We start from the raw sequence: 13,933 nt of genomic DNA, 5'->3' as shown, positions 1-13,933 counted from the left end.
AAGTGAACCAAAATGAGTATTTTGTTCGAACTACTATATTTTTTATTGGTTGGATATTACTAGTTATAGATACTTTTCTTTTTTTTGCTTGAAGACTTAATTTAAAACAGAAACAATAACTGAAATAATCATTTACTAGTCAATGTTTCCAAGTGAAAACTATGCAACAATCCGTCTTTGAAACTCTATTTGACTATAGGCAAATAGCCCAATTACAAATAATTATTTGTTTGTCAATCGAATTTGATGTGTTTTTTTCTTTTTCTTTTTGTTATAAATTTCATCGTACAACAGAAACACTATATAGATAAGGGTTGATTCCGGTATACGACCCCAACTATAGCACTTCTTCAATAAACATCATAGACTATTTACTTCTTTTCTGAATACCGTAAACTATATTTTTCTCCATTAAACATCACAAACTATATATTCTCTTCTAATTACAACATAACGACTCTAAATTATGATTAGACTTAGTAAACCGATAATCACGTTTTAAAAACCACGTTTACATTAAGTGAACCAAAAAAACATAACCCACGATCAGTTTTCTTCTTCTCCATATCAAAGTCCCAAAATCTTAGGGTTCTCTCTTCCTCTCAATTTATCACAGCAACTACTCACTTCTCTTTCTCTCGATTTGCCTGGTACGGTCTCTATCTCCTTTCATAGTTTCTCTCTCTCTCTCTCTCTCGTTAGTCTAGATTTTTTTTTGTCAAAAGCTTAGAGCTGTTACTTTTTCAGTTATCCGATGAACGAAGAAGACATGGATGCGATGCAACACGACACGGAAATGGAAAATATTGATAACAATCTTAGTGAGGAAAACGAAGATGACTGCAAATTAGAAAAAAACAAAAGAGAGGGTAAGAAAAAGAAAAACGACAATGAAGCTGAAGATGATGAAGATGGAGTAGATCGGTTTGAGTTTGAAGTAGAAGATTCAGTAGGAAATTTTGTTGATGAATTGTCTATTGGTCGAAATGAAATTCCAGATAGTTCTGATGAAGAGGAAGATCCGATTGTTTTACGAGATAGAAGAATCCGAAGGAACAGAGTTGATAAACATATATTGTCAATTGTTCTTCAATGGTGTTGAGTTCAAAGAGGTTGTAATTGAGTATGCTTTAAACTCAGGGAATAATGTGGTTCAAGGAAGATGGGAGAAGACAAGGCTTGAATTCAAGTGTGGTGTTGTTGGCAAGTGTAAGTGGAGGGTATATTGCTCTTATGATGACCCCAGAAAAATGTGGATGGTGAAAACGACATATCGAAAGCACAGTTGTACTCCGAATGGGAGATGCATGCTACTTAGAAGTCCGGTTATTGCAAGGCTTTTTATGGACAAGCTAAATTCATGCCTCTAAAAATTCAAAATCACATTAAACATCAATGGAAGTTGATGAGTTCTAGGGGTCAATGTCAGAGCGCAAGGCTGCTAGCTTTAAAGTTGATTGAGAAGGAGTATGAAGAATGATTTGCTCACATTCGTGGCTATGCCAAAGAGATTATCTCTACAAATCCTGGATCAACTGCCATTGTTGAAACTATACCTAACTCTATCAATGAAGATGTTTTCAACCGCTTTTATGTTTGTTTTGAAAGAACACGCACACTTTGGAGAGGTTCTTGTCGACCAATTATCGGGCTTGATGGTACATTCTTGAAGACTGCAGTGAAAGGAGTGTTGTTGGCTGCAATTGGTCATGACGCAAACAATCAGATTTATCCACTTGCTTGGGCTGTGGTACAATCTGAAACTGGGGATAACTGGTTATGGTTCCTCCAGCAACTCAAGGCTGATTTAAAACAAAAAGATGGTGAAGGATTTGTTTTGATTTCTGATAAATCAAGGATACATATCAAAATTTTGATTTCTCTCTCTGTTTTGTCCTTTCTTTCTAACGTAACAACCTATATGTTGTATTTTTTTTTTTTTACTTTCAGGGACTCATCAGTTCAGTGCAAACGGAATTGCCTAAAGCTGAACATAGATTTTGTGTGAAACACATCATTGAGAACTTGAAGAATAAGCATCCACAAAAAGATATGATCAAACCATTAATATGGCAACTAGCTTGGAGCTACAACAAGACTGAGTTTAAAGAGAATCTCAACAAAGTGAAAGAATATAATGTTGACGTCTACGATTCAGTGATGAAAAAGAAACCCGAGACGTGCTCAAGAGCTTTCTTTAAACTTGGAAGCAACTGTGAGGATGTTGATAACAACGCCACAGAATCATTCAACGCATCAATTACAAAAGAAAGGGATAAGGCAATGATTCCAATGTTGGAGACAGTTAGGAGGCAAGCTATGCATCAAATGGTGAAGAGGCATAATAAATCCAAGAATCACGAAGGAAGATTTACAGAGTATGTTGCCAAGATTCTCGCAGAGCAGAAGAAAGATGCAAACAAGTGTGATACAACTCCCTCAACTCATGGAGTATACGAGGTTATGCTTTATGGGAATAAAAATTCGGTGAACACGAAAAGAAGAACATGTACATGTGGTAAATGGCAAATCAGTGGGATTCCATGTGAGCATGCTTATGGAGCAATGATTGATTATGATATGAATGTTGAAGATTATGTATCAGGATTTTTCAGCACTGATTTGTGGCGAGACAATTACGAGCAGTCCATACATCCAATGAGAGGGCCAAGATTCTGGATGACATCTATGTATCGCTTGGTAACAGCACCACCTGAGCCTATACTACCCGGGAAGAAAAAACAAATAGATAGAAGACATATCAAAGGATTAAAGGAAAACACGAGTCACCGAAGAAGAAAACAATAAAAGAAACACTTGGAAGGAAGGGACGCATTATACGTTGTTCGTCTTGTGGTGAAACTGGTCATAATGTAGCTGGGTGTAAAAAATATCCAAAGGAAAAGACAAAGAGACAAAGAACTACTGAGGTATGATCCTTTTCTTTTTCTTTTGTTATTTTTCTGGTTCGTTTGATAATTGTTTGTATTTATTTTTTAGGTCGGGTCATCATCATCTCAAGTACCTGATACAATCTCTCTCACGCAACCATCGCAAACAAGCACCGACATGGTGGTTTATGAGTAAAATTTTTAACGTAGCTATGAGCGTTTCCTTTAGCTTAGTTTCGCAAACATGAATGATACCTTTTGGAGTTTTTGTTATTTTGGTGATAGTTTTTGCTTTTTTGAAACCATCGTTTTATACATCTTAACATTAGATTACTTTAATATTGAAAAAGCAACTTCAGAAATCTTGTTAGCGTTCAAGAAATTTTAATGGAAACATAAACCCTAAGATTTTGGGACTTTGATATGAAAAAGAAGGAGACTAATCTTGGATTCTGTTTTTTTGGTTCACTTAAAGTAAACGTGGTTTTCAAAACGTGATTATCGGTTTACTAAGTCTAGTCATAATTTAGAGTTGCTATGTTGTAATTAGAAGAGAATGTATTGTTTGTGATGTTTAATGGAAAAAAATATAGTTTATGGTGTTCAGAAAAGAGACAAAGAGTCTATGATATTTATCTAATAAGTAGTATAGTTGGGATAGTATACCCTATAGATAAAAATAGAAATAGATATTAAACTATTCGGCCAAAATAAAAATAAAGAAGAAATAAAAGGGTCCTACCAATAAAACAAAACAAAAGCTTCTGGTCCAAACTGTAACATTATTATATATAAAAAAGTAATATCTTCCGTCTTCGTGGCTTCAGAGCTTCCATCGTTCTATTTTTCTTTTTCTTTTTCTTTTTCTTTTCTCGATTTTCATATTACCAAAACAAAGAACTCTCTGTTTCTCACACCCAAAACAAACAAAAAAAACGAAATCTTGAGATCTATTTTGATTGACTTTTTTTTTGTTTTCTCTCTCTTCTTCGTTGTGATTTTAAAGATTTTAGAAGAGATTGAGAAAAAACATTTATTTTTTCTTTTCTCGTCGGCATTGAAGAAGAAGAAGAAGATCCAGGTAACATTAAAAGTCTCACCTTTTTCCCTTGTAGTTTCATTTCATAATTCTTACAGGGTTGGTTTGAGATCGGAAGAACACAATTTAGGTTATAGTTACAAAAACACGATGCTTTAGGTTTTATATATATGAGCTGAATCTGCGCATTAGTATTGTTTTAAAGAACCCCAAGATTTTTAGTCTATATGTGCAAACTTTGTTGAAATTCCCAACTTCTTGGAATTTTTCATCTTTTTTTGTTAAAGATTTAAGATCTGTTTGATTGATATGTTTCTATGATGGGTTTTGGTTTGGATTTGGAGTAGAGAGAACAAATGGGTAGTGAGGCAGAGATCAAGGAACATTTACAGCCCAAAGGTGGTGGCTCATCTGAAACAACGGAGAAGAAACATAATGTGAAAGGGAAGAGGTTATGGCAGAAAGTGAAGTATCAATTGGTTGAGTATCATTCATTGCCTGCTTATTTGAGAGACAATGAGTACATCATTGGTCATTACCGATGCGAATGGCCTATCAAACAGATCCTTCTCAGCATCTTTACCATCCATAACGAGACTTTGAATGTTTGGACGTAAGTGTCTTTTGAATCCCTCCCAAAGCTTCTTCTATCCTTTTTTTTTTAAGGATAAAAGAAACCTTGATTGTGTTGTATTTGCAGGCACTTGATTGGGTTTTTCCTGTTTCTAGCGCTCACCATTTACACAGCAACGAAAGTACCGAGCGTTGTGGATCTTCATTCTCTTCAACACCGTTTACCTGATGTCTTGAGGAAAACTGATCTTCACAAGCTTCACTCTGAGCTCATGTCTCGCCTTCCTTCTAGTCCTTCTAGTTGGCATGTCATGGACCTTCTTTATAACTGTTTGCCTGAACGATTCTCTCATGGCAACTACACCGACATGTGTGTTCTGGTAATAATAATATCACAATCTTTCTCTCTGTTCCCGGTTTCAAAATGTTGTCAAGTTTATATATCTTTTTTTTGTTGTTCTGTATAGCATTCGGTGAGGGAAGATCTTGCAAACATGATAGCTCCTTTGATCTTCCGGCCAATTACAAGATGGCCATTCTATGCATTTCTAGGTGGTGCAATGTTCTGTCTATTAGCAAGCAGCACGTGCCACCTCCTCTCATGTCACTCCGAGCGAGTCTCCTACATAATGCTTAGGCTTGATTACGCTGGAATCGCAGCTCTGATAGCTACTTCTTTCTACCCTCCTGTCTATTACTCCTTCATGTGTGATCCTTTCTTCTGCAACCTCTACTTAGGATTCATTACCATCTTAGGTATCGCCACAGTGCTTGTCTCTCTACTGCCTGTTTTCCAAAGCCCCGAGTTTCGAGTCGTGAGGGCATCTCTGTTTTTTGGAATGGGATTCTCTGGTGCAGCTCCGATTCTGCATAAGCTGATCATCTTTTGGGACCAACCTGAAGCGCTTCACACGACTGGTTATGAGATTTTGATGGGTTTGCTTTACGGGTTAGGAGCTTTGGTTTATGCAACTAGGATTCCAGAGAGATGGATGCCGGGGAAATTCGATATAGCTGGACATAGCCATCAGTTGTTTCATGTTCTGGTGGTTGCTGGTGCGTTCACTCACTATAGAGCTGGGCTTGTGTATCTTAAGTGGAGAGATATTGAAGGATGCTAATAAAAAAGGTGAAGGACGATTAGATTGGAATCTTTGATGTTGTGGATCTTGTTTGTAGCTCTTCATTATATAAAAGTTGGGATTATGTAAAGTCTATGTGTAATCAAATGTTATATTTTTTTTCCTTTGTTAACAAAATGATGAGACATATATATATATATATATATATATATATAGTCTATCTGATTCTAAAATCTTGATTACAAGACAAAGAAAGTAGATTTCATGAAAAAGAATGTTCAAAAAAAGTTGGGAACCGTTAAGGTTGCCAAAGGAAGAAAGAGTAACTTTTAAAGATGATTCCAATCTTGTTTGCAGCATCCTACAATCACTCCTATCGAGATTGGTAAATGTATGTGCGATCTAATAATACTGATCAGGCTAAATTTACCTTCTCTTTTTCTTTTCTAAATTACTCAGTTTCTTGCGTTCAAGTAAGTTCCTCACATGTGTTAATAATTTGATGAGATCAAAACCACAAAATCAAAATCCGAAACCACATCATCAAGTAAATCCATAATTAAAACAAAATAGAGAGAGATAGATAGAGGAGGAGGATACGAGAGTGATTCTTTGTTGCCAAACAAGTACGGAAGAGAACATCTGCGTTTTCATCTTCTTCTTCTTCTTCTTGTTCGTTTCGGATCAGATCAAACGATCTAAGAGAGGTTGTTCTTCTTCTCTTGAATCATTCGACCTCTCAGATCTTTCTTCTTCTTTGAGAGTTTGTGCGATGAATGCAAAAAAAAAAAAAAAAAAACCTAATATCTTCAGTAATAATGTGATCGAATGCTTCCTTCCGTATATCTATAAAAACCCTAATTACTGTAAAAAGGTGGTACAAAATCAATCAAAACAGAGCATTAATTCGAATCTAGGGTTTAAAGGGAGAAAAACAGAGATACGATCGAAAATACATTGATTGAAGAGGTAAGCGAGAGAGATGATCGGCCTACTTCAAATAATGTCTAGACGGATCGAGAAGCAAAGGATTGTTCACGATTGCTTATAATCACAACGGTCACATTAAACATTATTAAAAGGATATTTATTTAATTAAGAGGTATGCTTTTCTTTTGTTTATTTATTTATTTATAATTATGTATCACACAACGGTAACAAATTATTACTGTTTACTGTTTACAACACTCGTCTGTACAGTCACAAACCTACCTGTACTTCAAAAAAAAATCAAAAATATTAAAAACAGCAAAAACAGTTTGACCTGAGCTATGTGTATATAATCAACCCTAACTTTTTTTTTTTTTTTAAGTTGAATTGTGTTAAAGTCAATGTTTGAAGCTTTTTCTTCTTCTTTTTCCAACGAAGAACTAATTATTAGTATTGTTAAAACTGAATATTGTATATATCTCAGAAATTGAGAAAATAATGAAACGTAAAATAGAAATTAAACAAAAAAATGACATGTAAATCTAGAATAGAAGATAAGACCAATGTATAGGGAATATTTAGGGATCATGATTTAGGGAATATTTTCTCCAATGTCTTTTTAAGGCTCTTTTGTCTCAGCGTTTGGCTTCCAGAGCCATGGACAAAGAGAAGCCACCGGTTACGGTTACAGTTACAGAAACGTTACTTTTTCTGATGCTTCCTAATGATTTGCTTTTTAACTGCTTAGCCCGCGTCTCAAGATTGTATTACCCAACTCTTTCCCTAGTTTGCAAGAGATTCCGCTCTCTCCTTGCTTCCCTTGAGCTTTACGAAACCCGAACTCTCTTAGGTTTCACCGAGAGTTGTCTCTATGTGGGTTTACGCTTTTCTCATGAAATCCAGCCACGTTGGTTCACTCTCTCCCGTAGACCAATTCAAGTCACCACTAATCTTAAGCCTACTAGATGGTTCGCTCCATGCTTTGGACCGTTCCTTACGAACAAGGATAAAAAAAAGTCAAGTCACCAAAATCGTTTGGTTTTAGTCCAATCTCGTAATTCTCCTTGTCTGGATAACGGTCTAGCCGCAGTCAGTTGTAATTTCTACCTAGTTAGCGATTCCTCCTCAAAAGTCATGTTCATGGACTGTCGGTCTCACACTTGGCACGAGTCTTCTTCGAGTATGCGGGTGGCACGGTTGAACCCTAAGGTGACTGTTCTTGATGGGAAAATATATGTAGTTGGAGGCACCAGATGTTGCAAATCTTCGGATTGGATTGAGTGTTTCGATCCCAAAACCCATATATGGGAGCATGTGCCAAGCCCTGGAGCGGATATATGCAAGATGAATTATCTATTCAAGAGCTTAGCCCTTGATGGGAAACTTTACATATATGCGGATTTAAGTCGTTTTGTGGTTTACAAGCCCAAGGAAAATAGATGGGATAGACTAGGATTGCAAGATGTACCTTGGGGTGGTTGGGCTCTTCGTCCTTCTTGCGTGATAGATAACGTCTTGTACGGTTATGGATGGTCGAGAAAGCTTCGGTGGTACGATATGGAGGGAAAATGTTTAAGAGATATAAAGGGTTTGAGAAAACTGCCTAAATTGCCTATACCTTATTATAAAGTTAGATTGTTGAATTATGGTGGAAAGATTGCGGTTTGGTGGGAGAAGAACGTGCGTAAAGAGAAGATGATTTGGTGTGTTGAGATTGCGCTCGAAAAGCGAAATAAACATGAGATTTATGGCAAGGTTGAGTGGTGTGATGTTGTGCTTACAGTCCCCATATCATGTGATCTTTTAAATTCATTTGTTGTTACGGTTTGATTTTGATGGATCAACCAAACAATGGTGTACGTCTTATCATTTTATTTTCAATATAGTACAAGTAGTTTCTTAGTTAAATATGTTTTTGTACGTACTGCTTAATGCAGACGTTTGCTTCACGTGAAATAAGTTTCAAACATGATTGCATCTCTCCCTCTCTCTCTGCTCTGTTTAACTCTCTATTAAGTACTCTGTTTTGTTATTTTCTCAAATTTTGCTCTGGTTTCTCCCTTCTAATTAGATAACTCATGTGAGTATTTTAAATATAATTTTACATAATTGCTCTGAGTATTTTTTCCTGTTTTAGAAATCGCTAGACGCTAGTCGGGCGGTCGGTGTAGGTCTAGCGCCTAGCGAGAAAATCGGAGATTAATCAGGGACTAGTTTTAAGGTTATTTTATTAAATTAATAATAAAATACAAATATATAGTATTAAATATATGAATAATTATGTTTATGCTAAAAACAAATATCAAATAAAATATAAAACTATAGTTTCTCTTTAAAATTACAATAAGCACATAAAAACATAATTTTAAAAGAAAATTTAATGATTTTCATTAAAATTTTGTATATTAGTTATTGTAAAACATCATAAACTCTTAATTTAAATGTCTAAATAACAAAAATATATATTTGATTTATATTAGGCTCCAAAAATAATCGGTATATACAAATTAAGCGGAAAGTAATCGGATTAGACACGTTATAATCAAATTAGACGGACATAACTAGATAATCGATGCTAGGCAGAGATTAGTCATTAATTGAGGCAGAGATGGTGGATCTAGCGATTTTGCGAGGTGTAATCGGTGCTAGGCGGGGATTTTTAAAACAAGTGTATTTTTTATATTAGATATTATCAAAACTAATATAATTTAACAATATCCAGTCCCATAAAAAAAATTATATAAAGGAATTGGATGTGATAGAGTTCAACTAGATTTAGGAAATATATGCATACAATATAAAATACTAGATGTTCTGGATTTTGGATCTACGTTTTAGTTAATGTTGGCTGCCACAGCCATGAACAGAGCAAAGCCAACGGTTGCAAATACGATGACCTTTCTAATGCTTCGTGATGACATGCTTTTAAACTGCTTAACCCGTGTCTCGAGATTGTATTATCCTTCTCTTTCCTTAGTTTCCAAGAGATTCCGCTCTCTCCTTACTTCGCTTGAGCTTTACGAAACCCGAATTCTCTTAGGCTGCACCGAGAATTGTCTCTATGTGTGTTTACGGTTCCCTCATGACGAAAACAGAGCATGTTGGTTCACTCTCTGCCAGAGACCGACTCAAATCACTCCTCCTAACCCTACTCCTAGATGGTTCACGCCACTCTTAAGACCATATCAATTCCTAACAATGAAAGAGAAAAAGTGAGTGACAAGAATCTTTTGGTTTCAGTCCCAACACTTAATTCTCCTTATATTAGTCGGTGGGGTGGGGATCTAACCGCAGTTGGTTGTAATATCTACCAACTTGGCAATTATGATCCGTCTAGGGTCATGTTCATGGACTGTCGGAATCACACTTGGCACAAGGCTCCAAGCATGCGGGTGGTTCGATGGTACCCTAATGCGCGTGTTCTTGATAGGAAAATATACATAGCAGGAGGCGTTAAAGATTGTCAGTCCTCAGATTGGATAGAGTGTTTCAATACCAAAACCCAAATATGGGAGCATATGCCAAGCCCTAGTGCAAATTTTGTACAAGAGAATAATCTAATATACAATAGCTTAGCCATTGATGGAAAGCTTTACCTCTTTGGGGTTAGGAGTAATGCGGTTTACAAGACCAAGGAAAACAGATGGGATGAAATAGGATTAAAGGAGAAGGGTTTGAGTTGGGCTAGCAATCTTGATTATTGGGTCATAGATAACATATGGTTCAGTTATAGATGACTAATAAAACGGCTCCAATGGTACGATATTGATAAAGGATCTTGGAAAGATTTAAAGGGTTTGGAGGAACTGACTAAATTACTAAAAGATTGTTACAATAGTCACGTTAAATTAGAGAATTACGGTGGGAATATTGCAGTTTTGTGGGAGAAAGAGGTGCTTGAAGAGAAGATGATTTGGTGTGCTGATATTGCCCTCGAAACGCGTGCAATGAACATGAGATTTATGGTAAGGTCGAGTGGTGTAATGTCGTGCTTACCGTCCCCATAACATGTGAGCTTTTGACATCGTTTATTATTACTGTTTGATGAATCAACCATTACTGTATTGATCTATCTCTTCTCAGTTATGCTCTGTTTTTTGTTTTCTAATTTTTCTTCTAAACACTCTTTTTTGTAATTTTCTTCAAATTAGTATCGCAAATAATTATATGGTATATATCAAACGTTATTCATAATTCTAAAATTATTATATGTATGTATATATATATACATATTATTAAAGCAATTAATATCATAATTATGAGAAAATAACTTAGTATGCTAATAAATCTCAGAAACTAAAATTTCAGGATTTGATTCTATAAAAATAATGATCCAGTCCTTTCCATTGCATAACCTTACTTCAAAGTCTAATACTTTCCATATATGTGTTAAGAGTTATTCTAATTACAAATTTCTTACCATACATAAAGTTTGACTAAATCACCTCATATTTATCCTAATAAACCCTTAATCAGAAAAAGATAATTTCTCATCTTTTCAATTTTTTTTTTTTTTTTTTAATTTGTTCCCTTCATTACCTTCAATGGGAAAATACAGTGGTACAAAGAACAGTGTTATCTTCTTCGCCGGAGCTTTCACGTCTCTTACTCTCATCTGGTCTTACTTCTTATTTTTTTCAGCATCCTCCAATTTCGCGATCACCGGTTTACTTCACGACAAAGAACCGGTTAAAAAATGTTCCGGTTTAGACATGCAATTCGACCCGCCGGAGCCCGGTTTTTACGACGATCCGGATCTAAGCTACTCGATCGAGAGATCAATCACAAACTGGGACGAGAAACGGTACCAATGGATTGAATCACACCCGTCGTTCAAACCCGGTTTAGAAAACCGGATCGTTATGGTAACCGGTTCGCAATCCTCGCCGTGTAAAAACCCAATCGGAGACCATTTGCTTCTCCGGTGCTTCAAAAACAAAGTCGATTACGCTCGGATCCACGGCCACGACATCTTTTACAGCAATGCTTTGCTTCATCAGAAGATGAATTCGTACTGGGCGAAACTTCCGGTGGTTAAAGCGGCGATGCTAGTTCACCCGGAGGCGGAGTGGATTTGGTGGGTTGATTCCGACGCTATTTTCACTGACATGGAATTCAAACCGCCGCTTCACCGTTACCGTCATCATAACCTCGTCGTTCACGGCTGGCCTAATATAATCTACGATACACAGAGTTGGACGGCGTTAAACGCCGGCGTTTTCTTAATCAGAAATTGTCAATGGTCAATGGAGTTCATTGACACGTGGAAGAGTATGGGGCCGGTGAGTCCGGATTACAAAAAGTGGGGTCCGATCCAACGGTCTATTTTCAAAGATAAGTTGTTTCCCCAGTCAGATGATCAGACGGCTCTGATTTATTTGCTGTATAAACACAAAGAGTTGTATTATCCTAAGATATACCTCGAAGCAGAGTATTATTTCCAAGGGTACTGGATTGGTGTAGTCGGAGGTTTCGCTAACGTGACGGAACGGTATCTTGAGATGGAACGACAAGACGACACGTTGCGTAGACGTCACGCTGAGAAAGTGAGCGAGCGGTACGGTGCGTTTAGAGAGGAGCGGTTTTTGAAAGGCGAGTTTGGTGGAAGAGATAGTCGCAGACGCGCGTTTGTAACGCATTTCACGGGATGTCAACCTTGTAGTGGAGACCATAATCCGATTTATCATGGTGACACGTGTTGGAATGGGATGATCAGAGCCCTTAATTTTGCTGATAATCAGGTGATGCGCGTCTATGGTTACGTTCATTCTGATTTGAGTAAGACTTCTCCCCTTCAACCTCTACCGTTCGATTATCCTAATGATCCTTGGTAATTTTTTTTCTTATTATGTTGACTTTATAATATACTTACAGTTATGAACCATCACATCCATGCTCCTTCATAATTATTGATTTGGTGATGTACATATCTAGATTCTAGATATTGGTTATAATATCACAATCATATGAATATAGTATTACATTTTTTTATTATTATGCCAACTATAAGTGAGAAGACTTGGATTAAAACATTAACAATTTCCTTTTCACTTTTTTTTTTTACAACACCCATGCATGAATCATGATGACAAGTATTTTACATTTGGTTGATTCTTGTTTACATAAGAGACCCAAGCTCTCGATTCGTTAATCACACATATATGATATACAACCAAAGATTGTAAATCGAAATCCGGACGTAACCCATGATACATAAAAAAAACAAATTACTGGAGAGCATAAGTATATTTGGCAACACCATAACTCTTACTCCTTGGAAGCTTCTTGTGTTTAGTCCCAAAACTAACCAAAGGACTTGTCTCATCAATTGTCTCAATCTCATGATTGTGATTACCAACAGAGGTTCTCGAACTCTTAGCCTTTCGCAATTTCGGTGGTCCTGGTCCCTGCCATGTATCAAGATTCATATTTCTAGCTGATGCAGCTCTTACAAGCTGAGCCACACGATTATCTTCGGCTCTCGCGGAGTATTGTGAGTGGCTAGCGCTGAAACTTCGCGGAAGAGCACTTACGTGGCAGACCGGCATCCCAAAACCCATGCCGCTGCCAAGAAGATCATCATGGGAAGATAACTGATTCATGCCTCGTACGTACAAGTCCCTCGCTTTCACCAGCATGTTTATGGGAACCTTCATGTACTTGCGTAGCTTCGTCTCCTTTTTCTTGCTCATGTTTATCTTTATCACAAAGTGAGAAGTCAGAAGAGAATCTAAGTGGCTCAACAGTTAACAATGTCTTGCGATTATTTATACACCTTTGAGCTATATATATAAATGTATGTACATACACATTTGAACTATATAGTATACGAGAAAAGGATATTATACTTAAAATAGATAGTCAGATAGAGACAGAGTGAAACCAGCTAAGATTTTTTTTGCTTCATCACTTGCAATAATCAATGACTATTAGTAACGATCATTTAGTCAAACAATATTATCACTATTTGACAAAAAAAAAAAAAAAAAAAAAGATTTATGGCATTTGCGTACGGAGAGATGCATCATTGTATTTCAATGATTAACAGATGGCGAATTTTTTATTTTTTTTGGTTGATTACTATTATATAGCACGAGACGTTGAAAGTTTGGTGGAATCGCTATTAAACAAAAGATAAAAATTTGCTAAATTATGATAACAAAATAAAATTTTGATACTATTAAACGAGGAGCATATATAATTGTAAACAACCTAAATTATGAGACCCATTGCTAAAACAAATTGTAAAGCCAACAGTTGACTTCAAAACTTAAAAGTAGGGGAGGTGAACACACTATCCATGAAATTAATTAAAATACGACTAACGTTTTTTGTAAATTAGAATAAACAAAATTGCAATAAAAGAGTGGCTATTTGGCTAAATCGTGTGCATATCTTAGCAACAATCCACAGCCCAA

The 13,933-nt window shown here is 36.2% G+C and overlaps 3 protein-coding genes, 1 long non-coding RNA gene and 3 pseudogenes across 6 annotated transcripts; 5 read left to right on the top strand and 2 right to left on the bottom strand.

Moving 5' to 3' along the window:
- The first annotated feature begins 754 nt into the window (after nucleotides 1-754).
- On the top strand, nucleotides 755-3,087 carry LOC104727518 (uncharacterized; annotated as a pseudogene).
- Nucleotides 3,088-3,673: 586 nt separating this feature from the next.
- On the top strand, nucleotides 3,674-5,818 carry LOC104720993 (heptahelical transmembrane protein 4). Its single transcript, XM_087471598.1, has 4 exons — nucleotides 3,674-3,972; nucleotides 4,278-4,543; nucleotides 4,631-4,883; nucleotides 4,971-5,818. The coding sequence occupies exons 2-4, from the start codon at nucleotides 4,287-4,289 to the stop codon at nucleotides 5,622-5,624; spliced, it is 1,164 nt and encodes a 387-aa protein (XP_087327724.1). The 5' UTR covers nucleotides 3,674-3,972; nucleotides 4,278-4,286; the 3' UTR covers nucleotides 5,625-5,818.
- A 9-nt stretch (nucleotides 5,819-5,827) lies between these two features.
- Nucleotides 5,828-6,652, bottom strand: LOC147933524 (uncharacterized). Its single transcript, XR_015570907.1, has 2 exons — nucleotides 6,542-6,652; nucleotides 5,828-6,340 (listed from the first exon to the last, which is right to left on the bottom strand). It is a non-coding gene; the product is annotated as an uncharacterized LOC147933524 (long non-coding RNA).
- A 460-nt stretch (nucleotides 6,653-7,112) lies between these two features.
- On the top strand, nucleotides 7,113-8,345 carry LOC104727516 (putative F-box/kelch-repeat protein At4g11750 pseudogene; annotated as a pseudogene). The gene has a single exon (XR_015570354.1). The product of XR_015570354.1 is annotated as a putative F-box/kelch-repeat protein At4g11750 pseudogene (transcript).
- Nucleotides 8,346-9,673: 1,328 nt separating this feature from the next.
- LOC104727515 (putative F-box/kelch-repeat protein At4g11770) lies at nucleotides 9,674-10,252 on the top strand. Its single transcript, XM_010446614.1, has one exon. It carries the CDS (start codon nucleotides 9,674-9,676, stop codon nucleotides 10,250-10,252), a length of 579 nt encoding a protein of 192 aa, XP_010444916.1.
- A 614-nt stretch (nucleotides 10,253-10,866) lies between these two features.
- On the top strand, nucleotides 10,867-13,256 carry LOC104720992 (glycosyltransferase 6 pseudogene; annotated as a pseudogene). The gene has a single exon (XR_015570906.1). The product of XR_015570906.1 is annotated as a glycosyltransferase 6 pseudogene (transcript).
- Nucleotides 12,540-13,207, bottom strand: LOC104720991 (uncharacterized). The gene has a single exon (XM_010438889.3). The coding sequence runs from the start codon at nucleotides 13,205-13,207 to the stop codon at nucleotides 12,743-12,745; it is 465 nt and encodes a 154-aa protein (XP_010437191.2). The 3' UTR covers nucleotides 12,540-12,742.
- Nucleotides 13,257-13,933: the final 677 nt, after the last annotated feature.

Source organism: Camelina sativa, chromosome 11, assembly GCF_030686135.1.
Source record: "Camelina sativa cultivar CO46 ecotype springtype chromosome 11, ASM3068613v1".
Classification (NCBI taxonomy): domain Eukaryota; kingdom Viridiplantae; phylum Streptophyta; class Magnoliopsida; order Brassicales; family Brassicaceae; genus Camelina; species Camelina sativa.
This window is presented reverse-complemented; position numbering and strand designations above follow the sequence as displayed.

Excerpts from the sequence above, each read along its gene's own strand:
- LOC104727515 (XM_010446614.1), top strand. The coding sequence starts at position 9,674 with ATGGTTCACGCCACTCTTAAGACCATATCAATTCCTAACAATGAAAGA.
- LOC104720993 (XM_087471598.1), top strand. The coding sequence starts at position 4,287 with ATGGGTAGTGAGGCAGAGATCAAGGAACATTTACAGCCCAAAGGTGGT. Across the intron at positions 4,544-4,630 it reads GAGACTTTGAATGTTTGGAC|GCACTTGATTGGGTTTTTCC; the intron begins GTAAGTGTCTTT and ends TTGTATTTGCAG. Across the intron at positions 4,884-4,970 it reads ACACCGACATGTGTGTTCTG|CATTCGGTGAGGGAAGATCT; the intron begins GTAATAATAATA and ends TGTTCTGTATAG.
- LOC104720991 (XM_010438889.3), bottom strand. The coding sequence starts at position 13,207 with ATGAGCAAGAAAAAGGAGACGAAGCTACGCAAGTACATGAAGGTTCCC.